The sequence below is a fragment of the Culex quinquefasciatus genome, chromosome 1, assembly GCF_015732765.1.
Source record: "Culex quinquefasciatus strain JHB chromosome 1, VPISU_Cqui_1.0_pri_paternal, whole genome shotgun sequence".
Classification (NCBI taxonomy): Eukaryota; Metazoa; Arthropoda; class Insecta; order Diptera; family Culicidae; genus Culex; species Culex quinquefasciatus.
In genome coordinates, this window is record NC_051861.1 from 54,550,425 (window position 1) to 54,564,500 (window position 14,076).

At 35.2% G+C, this 14,076-nt stretch overlaps 2 protein-coding genes across 3 annotated transcripts in view; one reads left to right on the forward strand and one right to left on the reverse strand.

Annotated features, from left to right (window-relative positions):
- The first annotated feature begins 73 nt into the window (after nt 1–73).
- LOC6034731 (UPF0691 protein C9orf116) lies at nt 74–952 on the forward strand. The gene is made up of 3 exons (XM_001844959.2): nt 74–276; nt 340–448; nt 511–952. Exons 1-3 carry the CDS (start codon nt 171–173, stop codon nt 617–619), a joined length of 324 nt encoding a protein of 107 aa, XP_001845011.2. The 5' UTR covers nt 74–170; the 3' UTR covers nt 620–952.
- A 1,645-nt stretch (nt 953–2,597) lies between these two features.
- LOC6034727 (synapsin) overlaps nt 2,598–14,076 on the reverse strand; it is a 62,443-nt gene continuing 50,964 nt past the window's right edge. For both annotated transcript variants that reach the window (XM_038266650.1, XM_038266657.1), the window contains one exon: nt 2,598–6,384. In XM_038266650.1, coding sequence (XP_038122578.1) covers nt 6,215–6,384 — 170 coding nt within the window. In that variant the 3' untranslated portion in view covers nt 2,598–6,214. The remainder of the gene's footprint in view (nt 6,385–14,076) is intronic.

Sequence of the window (14,076 nt, forward strand, 5' to 3'; positions counted from 1 at the left end):
CTTCATTTCAACCAGCACCATTCAACGGTGCATGTTGTAGTTGCCTAGCAACTATTTATTCAGTGAGTTTGTTTGATCAGTAATCACGTCATGGGCAGAATTACCAGAAATTTTCCTTACTTTAATCCTAGCTGCATAGAAGTCACTACGAGTGCAAACGGTTCGGTTCGATGTGGTGGGAAATGGACAGTGAAAATTTGAAGATTAGCGAACACGGTGTAACCGAAAAGGACATTTCCAGCGAATTTAGTCTACCGAAACGTTTTGAGAGTCCATGTAAGTTTTGTCAAACAGACGTAGAAGCGATGTTTTATCATTTGAACTGATTATTTTTTACAGATCTTTTCAAAGGTTATGGAAATCAAAAAGATGACCTCAATCCCATTTACAGAACCTCTAACTCTGATTATGGTTATTATCCACCTTGTCCACATACTGTGCCACATAAGTAAGATATTTTTAACAGTCAGCAATTATCTTTGGCGTTACTCTCCTGTTATCATTCTACAGGTATTTCCCAAAGTCGCACAAATTTAGCGGCCATCTTTACAAGTGTGGAATGTTCCGGAACTATTCTCTCAACACTTCAATGGATCGACCGTATTGCGACAACTACTAATGTTTAAATACGAATACTTGTACGTTATCTGATTCGTCTATTTGCAATAGTAAATGATAACTGGATCCATAAAATAAAATTATTGTGAGTGAAACCTCAATGATTCAAATGATTCAAAACTTATCTCTTTTAAAAGCAGTTTGTCCTTAATCGAGGGCCATTACAGTGAAAGATGGTCGAATTTGTCAACCTTGCTGATAACGAAGTCTTGAGCAAGGGTCAAGTAAACAATTGACCTACTTCTTCATGATAGCTTCTTGTGTCTCATATACCATTTGACTAAAATATGTATATTAATAAATGTAATAAAAAAGTGAACTTACCTGAACAGCAGCTGCTGTTTTATGCTTTATCACTTATAATCTTCTTAATTTAACCTCAAAGTGTATCACTTTTACGAATACATATCGATGCAGAATCAAAAACGGCTCAAATGTCAGTGTAGTTGGTATAACTCTGGTATTTTCTATTTTTTAAAACAGGATGCTGTAATTTGTTATGGACTCACAATCCAGAGGTTGCTGGTTCGAATCCCGTGGCTGGCGCTCTAAAATCCTTTTGTGAATATGGGTATCCGGCGCCGTCGTCGCTCCGTGCCGTACTCAAAGACTTAGGAGCCCAGGGCGGCGAAGTCCTTGTAGATAAAAAGGAAGACACTAGTGGTTGGTACTAGCCAATAGTGGCCGACAGCCCTAGTAACATTTTAGGTTTTAAGTAGGCCATAAAAGCCTATTTAGGCCGTATGAGGGTTTTCAGAACCATGATAAAACCTGTAAGTTTAAAAATGTTACTAGGGAGCTATAAAATCATCTTCGTTTTTTGGGTTCCAATGCGTCGTCCAATACATCCAATGCATTGCAATGCATTACAATGCTTAGAATGTTACCGGTAGCCATTATGAATATAAGCAAACAAGCCAACATTTCTGGTTTCATATAAGTTTGAGAGGTTGTAGTTGTATCTCATTGAAAAAACAAAATATTATAAAACACATTAAAAAAATACTAAATCTTGTTTAGGCTGTGATTGATACGTCAAATGCTACAAATTTTCAAATCAAATTTACTACTTCAACTTTATGTAAATCCTTTCAAGGACATTGAACATGTTGAAATTGATACTAAAAAAATGCTGCCTTGTACGCCTACACGGTAAAAATAAACGATGTTAGAAGTTTGTTACTAAGAAATCGTCTAATTATGAGAATACCTCACAGTGGCCAAAAAGTTGATACCATGAGTGTGAGTGCTGGAGATTGTGATGGCCGATAGGACATTTAGCAAAGTAATCTGAGATAAACTTATTTTTCTTATATATTTACTACCTATGTTTGCAGAAATATCCCATGTGCATTTTCATTACTTTTGCGTTATTAATGCAGTTTGTTTCAACATCGTCTTGTCGCAAAAATAACGATACACGCCTGTGGATCCATTGACGAAACCGCAAGGTTTAAGAGGGCCACATTATAAGGTGTTACGTCGATTCCGTTTTTTTCAACATCGTGTGACCCTTCAGAAAACCTAAAAATATTCCATCGTCGCTTGTGTGCTGCCTTGTGACGCGTCTGCAGTAAAAAGATAGGACGTGTCACAAAATAGCACACAAGCGACGCAGTACTTTGTTCCAGAAATCTGGAGGAAATCCAATTTTTGGGCGAACAAGTGGCCTTATGTGTGGGATAAACGTTCGTTGCGTTTTTCTCAGCTTGCTGTTTTTGCATATGGGACATTTATGCGAACATGAGCAGTGTAGCATGCTTCGTTTGGAATGCGTTTCCGCCTTTTAGGGCACGTTTCGCCTATGGGATTCGGCCTTGTAAGTATTCGTCCTTTTTGGATTCTGCCTTATGAGATTTCGGCCTTTTGGAAAATTCGGCCTTTTCAATTTCTGCATTTTGAGATTCGACACATAAACCAGCACATGGGAAATGCAGAGTTCTTTCATTTAATAAATAAAACATCACACGGAAAACAAATTGTTTCAACTCGCATATTTATTTACTGTAAGTTGCATTCACTGATTGAGTTGTAATTTACTATGCCGCGCAAACATTACTGGTAAATCTCATTAGTATATGGTTTGTTTCTTTCAAATACCCAAGATTACTTTTAACATATTCTGTTACACATACATAGGTTACTATCAGAGTATTTTATGCTTTATGTTTGTTTTTATTTCATTTTCATACACCTATTATCATTAGCTCAAAAATACTTGCAACATATACCTGGTGAAAATGAAAATATTTTTTATTTATTTTAATGTTCTTTATTTCATCTGGTTGAGTTAATTTAATAAAACATTTCCATTTATCATCGGTTGAGAAAACTTGCTTGCTTTTAATTTCGTTGTTTATTATGATGAGTGTTGCTCATTTGTGTTCCAAATCATCCCAAGCTGAGTGTATTGAAAGTTATACTGTCGGTGGATATTATTTCGCGTGTTAAATCACTTTTGTTCATGAGGAAAAATGGCAAAACCAATTATAGCATCGGTTTTAGTTGTTACAGTTTGTAGTCGGGAAAGTTGCGCCACATAGCATCATCAGTTACTGTTGGTTTTAGGGCATAAGAATTGGAAGTCACTCATAGTTAATATGAGGTAAATCATTGTATTTGATGTTTAAACTAGTTATTACTTTGATTTGACTGTCTTGTTTGAATTGAAGAATTATCTGCATCGTTGAGGGACAGTTTTTAGATGTTGAGCAGGATCTTGAAAACATTTCTCGTAAACCCTTGACAGTCAATTGTGCATCTATTAGCTGAACGGATTTGTTGGTAAACTTAACACAATTGCATCAATTGACAGAAACTTGCTTCCGTCGTTAGCTGATAATGGTTTTACGCTGGTGGTCATATTATGTTTACTTTTTAAATGGGGTTTAAGGGTAAATATTTGCCAATAAATTTCAATAACATGCCGATTGTTGGCTTTAGGTTGTTCAATATGTAAATATCAACTATCTTATTAATATTGTCATCATACGATATTCTTAATGCTGAATTTAATTGAGAATGAATTGATATATATTTTTCTAGCATCGTTATCCATTTAGTATTTGACTTGTTTTTTTTTCTTCTAATTATCAATTCAAACTCCTTAACTATAGTAAGATATTCTAACAACATTTAATCATTAATAGTGTATATGTCTTAATATTTTGTTTGTCAATTTAGCCGATGTAAGCCGATTATTTTGTTTTGTTTTGACAACTTAACATTTATGTTTTGTTTTGTTTTTCATTGCGGTCTGAAGTTTGTACGTAGTACATTTTTTGCTTTTTTTTAAATAGTTTCGTGCAGTTAGCTACTGTTCTGTGCGCGATACATATCGTTACCTTGCTTTCATAGCTGTTTTAATCGAAATTCCAATTTTCTTTGCTTTTTTTAGGATGAGAAACCAAGGAAAAAACAAATTTGCTGTTATCAGTTTTAATTTCTAAACAAGAATTTAATTCTACTCTAGTCAGTCAGCTGTGTTAAATAATGTGTTTTTCAAGACTTACAAACCATTTTTTGGGAAATCTGGATCGATTCTTGTCCAACTTGTTCTGCTTTCTTTCCATTGTAGCTTGAAGAAACGTTTAGTACAGTTTTGGAATGTACATGAGGTTCAACATAACTTTTTGATTTGCAGACTTTTGGTATACACGTGGTGGATTAAATCATTACGAATGATATGCTTAGCTCTAATACCGTACTGGTAGAACCCCTGATATTAAATGCATTGATTACCTAATTCGTTCAGTACTTAATTGTAAAACCAATTTCAACATAGTTTGTATAACAAGGATAAACGGGCAAATAAACAAACCATACTTGTGCAGAGTTTAATCGAATGTTTGTTTTTGGAACAAAAACTTTCATCACCTTTCTGACGGACCTGGGATTTGTTCATTCTTCATCAAACTTTGATGGGTTTTCTATATGAATGTAAAACTATGAAACCAGGAAACATCAGAGGCTAATTTCTGTAGTTTGCTTCTTATAGATCTGTCTACACGATAAAGTATTGGTTTAGCGTTAATATAATAAGATTGATTTTCGGTACATCTAATACTATTTTCAACAACATGTTTAACGTTTACTTTATTTGAATGTGAATGTTTTTTTTTTTGCTCAATGATTTGTGTAGGTTTGGTGACATAAGATTGTTGCACTTTAGTACGTGCAAAGTGGGTTAATAGTGAGTAAGATAGGAAAGATAAATAAGTGTTTTTTTTAATAGAAGCAGTGCACGCACAAATCAACCAGGAGACACAATTTGATTAACATACCCAATAAATTATGGACTAACCTACTACACTGGGTATTGCTACCCGTCCCAAGTCACAGTTTACTTGAGGTCAAATTCGTCTTCATCATATTTGTTGCTCCACGTTTTGCTTCCTGCTGAACTGCTGCTTATGGAGGGAGAGGAAGAAGCAATTTTTGGGGGCTCGTAAGCCTTGGGAGCAGCCCGGAATCGATCAGTTATAGAAGAGGAGTCGGATTTCTCCGAAGAAACTGAGAGGCTCTTGCTGAACACGTTACGTTCTTCCTTTTTGCCAAAAGTGTGGTCCGAATCCGAGACACTGTTGGTAAAGCTGGAACTGTCCCGGTTTCCATACGAATGTCGATTGAACGTTGATGAAGCGGAAGTAGCGGTAGCAGACGGAGGTCCGCTTACGGCACTGGTGCCGAAAATCAGTTCAGCATCGGAAATGGAATCGTTACTTGTCTTAAAATCCAACCCAGTAGTACTGAAACGGGGTTTGTAAAAGTCTGGACCTTTTGCACCAAATATTAACTCTGCATCTGAGGAGGATCGCTTAGTTCGACCGAATTCCTGTTTTTTAGCTTCGCTGGAACCGGAAGCATTGGCTGACGAAACGGTAGCATTGCTGACGACACTACTTGGCTGCGTTCCGAAACGACCAGTTTGTGATTGATCCCTAATACCTTGCTGTATGTTGTAACGATCTTTCACGTTATCGTCTCCCTTATCGCTAGTGATTATGCTAGAAGAAGTGGTATAAGAGGAAGATGCTGCTGATGTTGTGGATGTCAGTGTCCGGCTAGATATTGAAGAAAATCCTTCTGGATTGATGCCATTCTTCAGCGCCCCGGTATCGCTGGAAATTATTGTAGACGTGGACGAAAATGTAACGCCGGTTGTTACTGCTGTTACTTTATCCTTGTCAAATAGGTTGATCCTGTCGTTTGTGGCCACCGAGTCATACGGTGTTCGTTTTGTCTCTTGAGTTGTAGATGGTACCTCTCGGACGTTGGACGTCGTTACCAGCGCAGAGGAATGATTATTTAACGTGGAATTTTTATCAAAAGAAGAAACGCTATCTACTCTACTGGTAGTAGTATAGTTGATGTTATTTACACTGCCACTGGCAGCACCGGTTGATCCGGCAGCAACACCATTGCACAGAGCATCCTTGCTATCCGGTGCTGTCGCCGCAACCGGGTTGGCAGCAGCAGTCATGGGGCGCGCAATTACACTATCGATAGAATTCTCACGGGTGCTCAGGATGCTCCCGGTGGCGCTGCCGGATGTGCTTTCACCTCCACGCTGTGGTTTCTTCTTTTTCGCTAAATCCTACATATCACCAAATATGCCCGCAAACGTTTTGCGCAGATTCTTCATCGTATCCTCGGCTTCGTCAACATTTCCCAGTGCCCCTTGGCCAGGTCCAGGGCCGACTTTGCTGGCATTCGAGCGGGCCGCCGAGGCTGATGAAACACCCGAGATGGAGCTCGATTGAGAAGCTGCGAAAAATAATGAAAGTAAGGTAGAAATGAAGATAAATATTCTGTTATTGAGAGTACTCATGGCTCATGACTGAAGCAAAATATTTTAAATTAAACGTCAACTCGTGTTCCTCAGACGATTTTGCAAAATAATCATCTTTTATCTTATTCGACAAATCTAAATCTTTTGAGATAAAGACATGTTTAAGTTTGCAGTTGCCGAATTTATCTACCACGCGATGGTCATTTGAAAACAGAAGTTATTTGAAAAATTGACGAAATTCGCAAAAGTTTTCGGCAATGCCAAAAAAGAAGGAGTGGTCCAATTTTGCTGAAACTCGGCATTATTGAAAAACTTACAAATATTTTGAAAAATATTTACAGCGGCCTAACTCGATTTATAATATTTTGCTCCATCCCGGCTATTTAGCAGGCGAGAATCAGTTACATGCAAGTAAATCCGTCAAATTTTAAAATGTTGTTAGAGCTTAACATTTATATTTTTCAAACTGATTTAGGCGCATTCAAATATGAGATAGGGGAACTATACCCTTTCTCAGCCTATTTCTATTATCGGCCTATCAGCAATTTGATCATGAATTACAGCTTTCATAAAGTGTTTTTGGCTGTTCCAAAGTAATAAATAGCTCAAATAAGAGTGAGCAAGCAACTCTTCATTGATGATACATCTGAAAATGTTGATTTAATAGCGGAAAAGCGGAAAAGTGATGAGAATTGGTCGAACGGCTTAGAGTGATTAAAATGGGTATATTTCCCCTATATCATGACAGTTTTAAAGGTTCAAAAATCGTGGTCACAATATCAATGACCATATTGGCTCATTTTTGGAGTTTGGGGAAATGATTCGCATGTCATGCTCGATTTTCAAAAACATCTGTTATGCAAACAGTATATATTTTGAGAGTCTGATGGTAGTTGTTTGACACGTGACGTCGCGGTTTTCGTAAAAAAAAAAAACGGCTAAAGAAAATTTTAAGCTTCTTTAGGAGAAAACCGAATTCGACGACACCGAATATATTGTCTCTAAGCTCAAACCAGGTTCAATGAATAGACAATGTTAGAAATGCTTTTTGGAGTGTTCCAGACAATTCTACTTATGCTTGACCAATCCTTCAATAGTCTACTCGAGTAGACGAGAATAATATCTCAATAACATTAGCTTATTATTACGATTATTACAGTCCAGACTCGATTATCCGAAGTCCGGGACTTCGGATAATTGTATCACGAAGAAAAATAATTTTTTTTCTTATTTTTGAAATGTCTTGTTTTGTTTACAATAAATTCGAGTTCTGCGACCACATTTTAGGCAATTTTGAATTGCTAAATGCCTATTAAATAACAAAATGCATTTTTTTCAAATATTTCATCCCTGCCATTTTGGTCGTCATCTTGGATTTAAAAAATTCTAAATGACGTAGTTTAGTGGTCAATCTTAAGCTCGACAATCAAACAATAAGATGTTTTTTTCGTGATTCGATTATCCGAAGTGAATTTTTTTTGTGGGCTTCGGATAAACGAGTCTGGACTGCATTGATTTGATTTCTGAATTCACCACCTCTAGGGTTAGTGAAATTTCACGATTTCGCGGACAGCGTGAAATCCGTGAAATTTGGCTTTTTTCCGTGAAATCCCGTGAAATTTTATGTTTGTGTGAAACTGTAACGATTTTTCTCAAAACGATTTATCAAACTCAAATAGGAAAAAACCTTATGAACTACTGTGAAATTAAACGTGTGAATACCCTTGTTCAATTACTAACATAGGGTTAGTAATTTTTGATGATTTCGTGGACGGCGTGAAATTCGTGAAATTTATCAATTTTCTCAAATCATGTTTGTTTTTCAAAATAACAAAATAATAAATATTTCATCCATACAGATTATATAAGTAAATTTGATTAGTTTTCAATTGAAAAGCTTGATAGCTTGATGATTTTTCAGACCAATATTGAAGGGGAAGGGGGCGACATAAACTTTGAAAAATATTTGCAACGGCCTTACTAAGTTTAGTAATATTTTCATTCGCTCTGATAACAATTTTACTGCTATTTTATTTGAAAGGTATAGTTTCAAAAAAATAAAATAAAAGAATCATGATTTGTTGTAATAAAAAATAAAATGAAAGCTTTGGAATCAACTTTTAAAAATGTAACCGATTTTTTCTGAGTGCTGTTGAATTTTAACGATGTTTGATTATTTGGGTGGATAATTCACGTGAAAGTTTTAAAACCATTACTTTTTTTTGTTTTTGTTTTCATTTTGTTTAAAAATTTTGATTTCGTTACTAATTATATTATTCTTTACTTTTGATTTATAATTTAAATTTTGAAAAGAGAGATGGATAATTCTTTACCAACTCACACGAAATCGGGAAAAGTTGCCCCGACCCCTTTTCGATTTGCGTGAAACTTTGTCCTAAGGGGTAACTTTTGTCCCTGATCACGAATCCGAGGTCCGTTTTTTGACATCTCGTGACGGAGGGGTGGTAGGACCCCTTTTATTTTTTAACATGCGAAAAAAGAGGTGTTTTCAATAATTTGCAGCCTGAAACGTTGATGAGATAGAAATTTGGTGTCAAAGAGACTTTTATGTAAATCTAGAGCCCGATTTGATGGCGTACTCAGAATTCCGAAAAAACGCATTTTTCATCGAAAAAAACACTGAAAAAGTTTTAAAAACTCTGCCGTTTTCCATTACTCGACTATAAAATATGTTCGAACATGCCATTTTAAGGGAAATTTAAATTTGTACCCAGAAGGGTCATTTTTTCATTTAAAACAAAAATTTTCATTTTAAAATTTCGTGTTTTTTTCTAACTTTGCAGGGTTATTTTTTAGAGTGTAATAATTTTCTACAAAGTTGTAGAGCAAACAATTATAAAAAAATTGATTGATTTTCTTTGTTTCGTCGTCCGTGTCTGTCGCGGGTGACGATGAACGGCCATGATCGACAACGACCAACTGATTAAAAAATTGTCACTCGATTATCTTGACATTGGCTGAACCGATTTTGTCCGTTTTAGCGTCATTCAATCCGTCTTGGGTTCACATAAGTCGCTATTAAAAATTATGCGGTTTAGTTAAGTACTTCAAAAATAATGCTAAAAAACGATTTTAACAAAAGGGTGGTTTTTTTGTAGAAAACCCTGGCAAGTTATACATTTGTATAAAGTTATTTAAAAGACCTTTCCAACGCGACCAATTTATTGAATATCTGACAACCCTATCAAAAGTTATAAGCACTTAAGTATTATATATGGGTCATTCCATCTCAACTGTGCACGAAAAAGTACAAATTTGAAAATTACCCTCTCCGATCCTGCTCAAATTTGGCAGAGCTGTTGATACTATCAAAACATGCAAGAATCCCGAATTTCATCCAAATCGGACCACCCCCTCCATTTTTGTACCTCCCCAAAAAATCGACTTTTTGGCGATTTTTGGCCAAACCTCCTAGTTTCAAACGGCGATAGCTCAGGAACCACAAATCTCAGAAGGTCGGTCTTAGACTTAATTTTAAAGGAAATTGGACGTAGAATCCATTTCCGTGATCAAAATGTTGATTAATTTATTTTTTCTACCTGTATTGCGCAATTGAAAACTTTAAACGGCCGTATCTCAAAACACCCCAACTTATTTTTTTTTATTTGACCTCACCATCGTGTTCCCCCGGCCAATTTTACATAAGAATCTCCTATCGACAGAAATGAATATGTTTCGTTCCAGAGATATCGAATTTTAAAGTTTTGTGTTTTCGAGATTACCTGCATCAGCTTCATTCGCCGCATCTGCTAGAAGCACACAGGCGGGCTGATCAATAACTGCTACCTGGCCATTTATTGAAATAATATTTCATCATAAATAATCTTCATCAAATTGAGCAAAAATTAACTGTATAATACTGTAGGAAACTGAAGTTTAATCGCAAATGTTTATCTGCTCAAAAAAATTAATGAAGTGGAGCAGAATAGTGCCATTCAGCAAAAACCCCAAAACCTGCTTTATTATTATTATTATTATAGTTTATTATTGACACTTTACCATAATTCTGATTTATGGTTTAGATTGATCATATTAAATCAATTTTTATATAGTGAGCCAGCTCCATTTCATTAAAATATGATTTTGGTCAAGGTACATTTAATTTAAAAAAATCCTTATACGTGAGGACAGCAGCCGTATTGTGTTCCAAGAATCCAAGAATGATAGATGAAAAAAAAAACACTGTTGTTCGGACGGTGTCGAAATCATCGCAACTAAATTTGGAGAATTAGCCGCTTTGCAGCAGATCAAACTTTGTGATTTTCTTACATTTTTCAGTTTTATAGGCCAGAAATCCTTTTCCTACTCTTTGTGATCGTCCTTCACTAGAGTACAACGTATCAACAAATTTTATTCATTTTAATTCATATTTTTACTCAATAATGTATCGTGCACTTATTTTTCAGTGTTACTAACAAGATTAATTCTCGGGTGAGTTTTTAAAAGCCGTAAGAGCCATTGTGACCTCTGACACTAATTTTCGTTTTTCTAGAAAATGAAACAAAATTTCATTTATTTTAAGTTTGGGGCACTTGAAGGACGTGTAGATGAACAATCTCGAGCATTTTGATATTGGTTTTTCGTAAGTAGGTCGAATACCGATGCAAAAAGGACTTTGTTTAACAATGGCTCTTACGGCTTTTTGAAAACTAATCCGAGAATTGCATTTTCCTCTCGCTCCGTCGGAATCCAATTCTGCCCTTTACTGTGTGTCGTCATTGCTCTGCCCAGTGGGTTAACACAGAAATTCACTTCATTATTTTTTTTGAGCAGATAAACATTTGCGATTAAACTTCAGTTTCCTACAGTATTATACAGTTAATTTTTGCTCAATTTGATGAAGATTATTTATGATGAAATATTATTTCAATAAATGGCCAGGTAGTAGTTATTGATCAGCCCGCCTGTGTGCTTCTAGCAGATGCGGCGAATGAAGCTGATGCAGGTAATCTCGAAAACACAAAACTTTAAAATTCGATATCTCTGGAACGAAACATATTCATTTCTGTCGATAGGTGATTCTTATGTAAAATTGGCCGGGGAACACGATGGTGAGGTCAAATAAAAAAAATAAGTTGGGGTGTTTTGAGATACGGCCGTTTAAAGTTTTCGATTGCGCAATACAGGTAGAAAAAATAAATTAATCAACATTTTGATCACGGAAATGGATTCTACGTCCAATTTCCTTTAAAATTAAGTCTAAGACCGACCTTCTGAGATTTGTGGTTCCTGAGCTATCGCCGTTTGAAACTAGGAGGTTTGGCCAAAAATCGCCAAAAAGTCGATTTTTTGGGGAGGTACAAAAATGGAGGGGGTGGTCCGATTTGGATGAAATTCGTGATTCTTGCATGTTTTGATAGTATCAACAGCTCTGCCAAATTTGAGCAGGATCGGAGAGGGTAATTTTCAAATGCTGTTCCGCTTCAGATGGAATGACCCATATGTATTTAAGCCGGATCTCAGATATCATGATGAAAACGTTGTCCGGATCTATCATGCGATCTGTCGTTGGATAGGTAATCAAAAGACCTTTCCAACGCGTTCAAAACATTGAAGATCTGACAACCCTATCAAAAGTTATAAGCACTTAAGTGTTATTTATACACTCAACCCCCGATGGTTGGTCACTTTTTCGTTTGACACTGTTTTAGTTTGTACCCCGTTGGTTGGTTAAAGTCAAACTAAAAAGTGACGAACTGCCACTTTTTACACGGAGCTTACGCACACCATCAAAACAAACATTTCTTAGTATGTGTGAACTCCGCGTAAAAGGGGTGTCAAACTAAAAAGTGACCCCGTTCGTTTGGCAACAGTTTGTGTCAAACCATCGGGGTTTGAGTGTACACTTTTTGGTAGAGCGTCCAATTTCCCGGGGTTACAAAATTCCCGGGAAACGGGAAATTTTCAACAAATTTCCCGGGAAATCCCGGGAATTCCCGGGAAATTTGAAATTTTACGAAAATTATTCTAATCCTGTTTCTGATTAATCTTTTACAACGAAATTGTATAGAACAGCAACTTTAATGGTCAAAATGAGTGAGAGGATCAATAAATGGCTTGACTGCTTGTAAAACATCATGTAACTTTGAGAAAATATATAAACTTTCTAATTTTTAAATATTTTATATCGTCCCAAATAAAAGAAAATATTATTAGAATTTTTGTTGAGAAGGATTTTTTTAAATCAAATTGTTTGGACACTGAAAATCTATGCTCCACAACCATAAAATTGCATTTAAATTTGTCTCAGTGACCATAAAGTTAAAATAAAAAAACCAAAAAATTCAACTTGTGAATATATAAATAATCATTGAATTTACCTTAAAAATCTAATTTCCAGCGCTTTTTCACTTGAAACACTATTTTTCAACTAGAAAATTTGATACGAAGTTGTTTTTTAATGGTTTTTCATGGTTTTATGATATGATTTTAGTAATATGGTATTCAGCCTAATAAATCAATTAGATTAAAATAATTTTGAGTATTGAAAAGTGGTTGAAATTCAACGATATTTTTTCTTATATCACCCTCTTACGCCCTTGGTAGCTCACGTGCTTCATAAATTTATAACTTCAATCTATAATTTCTCGAATACTTGGAAACAAACCTTTTTTAAAAATTTAATTATATCAGTTCAATTTCCATCCAACATGTTCAAGGTAAAAAAAAGTCAAACAAATCTCAATGTTGATCTTGGCCGGAAGATGTACAATGTACATATCTTATTTTCAAATGATATTACAAAATAAACATTAAAAAAGGTTGTCAAAAATAAAATAGTGTATATTCATTCCATAACATCGTAACTTTTGTTGCCCAACATATAAGCAAACAATATTCCTAGTGGTGAATACTTCAGAAATAAATATTATCTGAATTAAAACTTGACATGAAATTTACAGACAAGCTGATTAGTAAAATATTAACAGTAGATGGAAATAAATAAAATGAAATCAGGTTCTCCAATTATTATTTTTTGTATAATTTCAAAACATTGATGCCAAAAAGGTAGGAAAATGTATTCTTCTGCTTGTATTTCGGGAATTCCCGGGAAATTTACGAATTTCCCGGGAAACGGGAAATATTTTTTTCCGGGAAATCCCGGGAATTCCCGGGAATTTTTTTCCCGGGACGGGAAATTGGACGCTCTACTTTTTGGAGGCCAGATCTCAGATATTTTGATGAAAACGTTGTCCAAATATATCATGTGAGCTATTTTTGGATAGGCAATTAAAAGACTTTCCCAACGAGCGTGTCTATTTTGGATAGCATTAACCTCTAAATGTGAGGAAGGCTCCAACTACCTAAGGGTGAATTAAGTAACCTTTTTTTTCGTAAAATCGCGATAACTCGTGATTTTTATAAGCAAACTCCTTATGTTTATATATCATTTTTTTGTTATTGTCTGCTCCACAACTTTGTAGAACATTATTACACTCTAAAAAATAACCCTGCAAAGTTAGAAAAAAACACGAAATTTTAAAATGAAAATTTTTGTTTTAAATGAAAAAATGACCCTTCTGGGTACAAATTTAAATTTCCCTTAAAATGACATGTTCCAACATTTTTTATAGTCGAGTAATGGAAAACGGCAGAGTTTTTAAAAAAAATTCAGTGTTTTTTTCGATGAAAAATAAGTTTTTTCG

What these genes read in the sequence shown, in the direction of transcription:
- LOC6034731 (XM_001844959.2), top strand. Translation starts at nt 171, where the DNA reads ATGTGGTGGGAAATGGACAGTGAAAATTTGAAGATTAGCGAACACGGT. An exon ending in GAAACGTTTTGAGAGTCCAT is followed by an intron (nt 277 to 339) that starts GTAAGTTTTGTC and finishes TATTTTTTACAG; the next exon opens with ATCTTTTCAAAGGTTATGGA. An exon ending in CCACATACTGTGCCACATAA is followed by an intron (nt 449 to 510) that starts GTAAGATATTTT and finishes ATCATTCTACAG; the next exon opens with GTATTTCCCAAAGTCGCACA.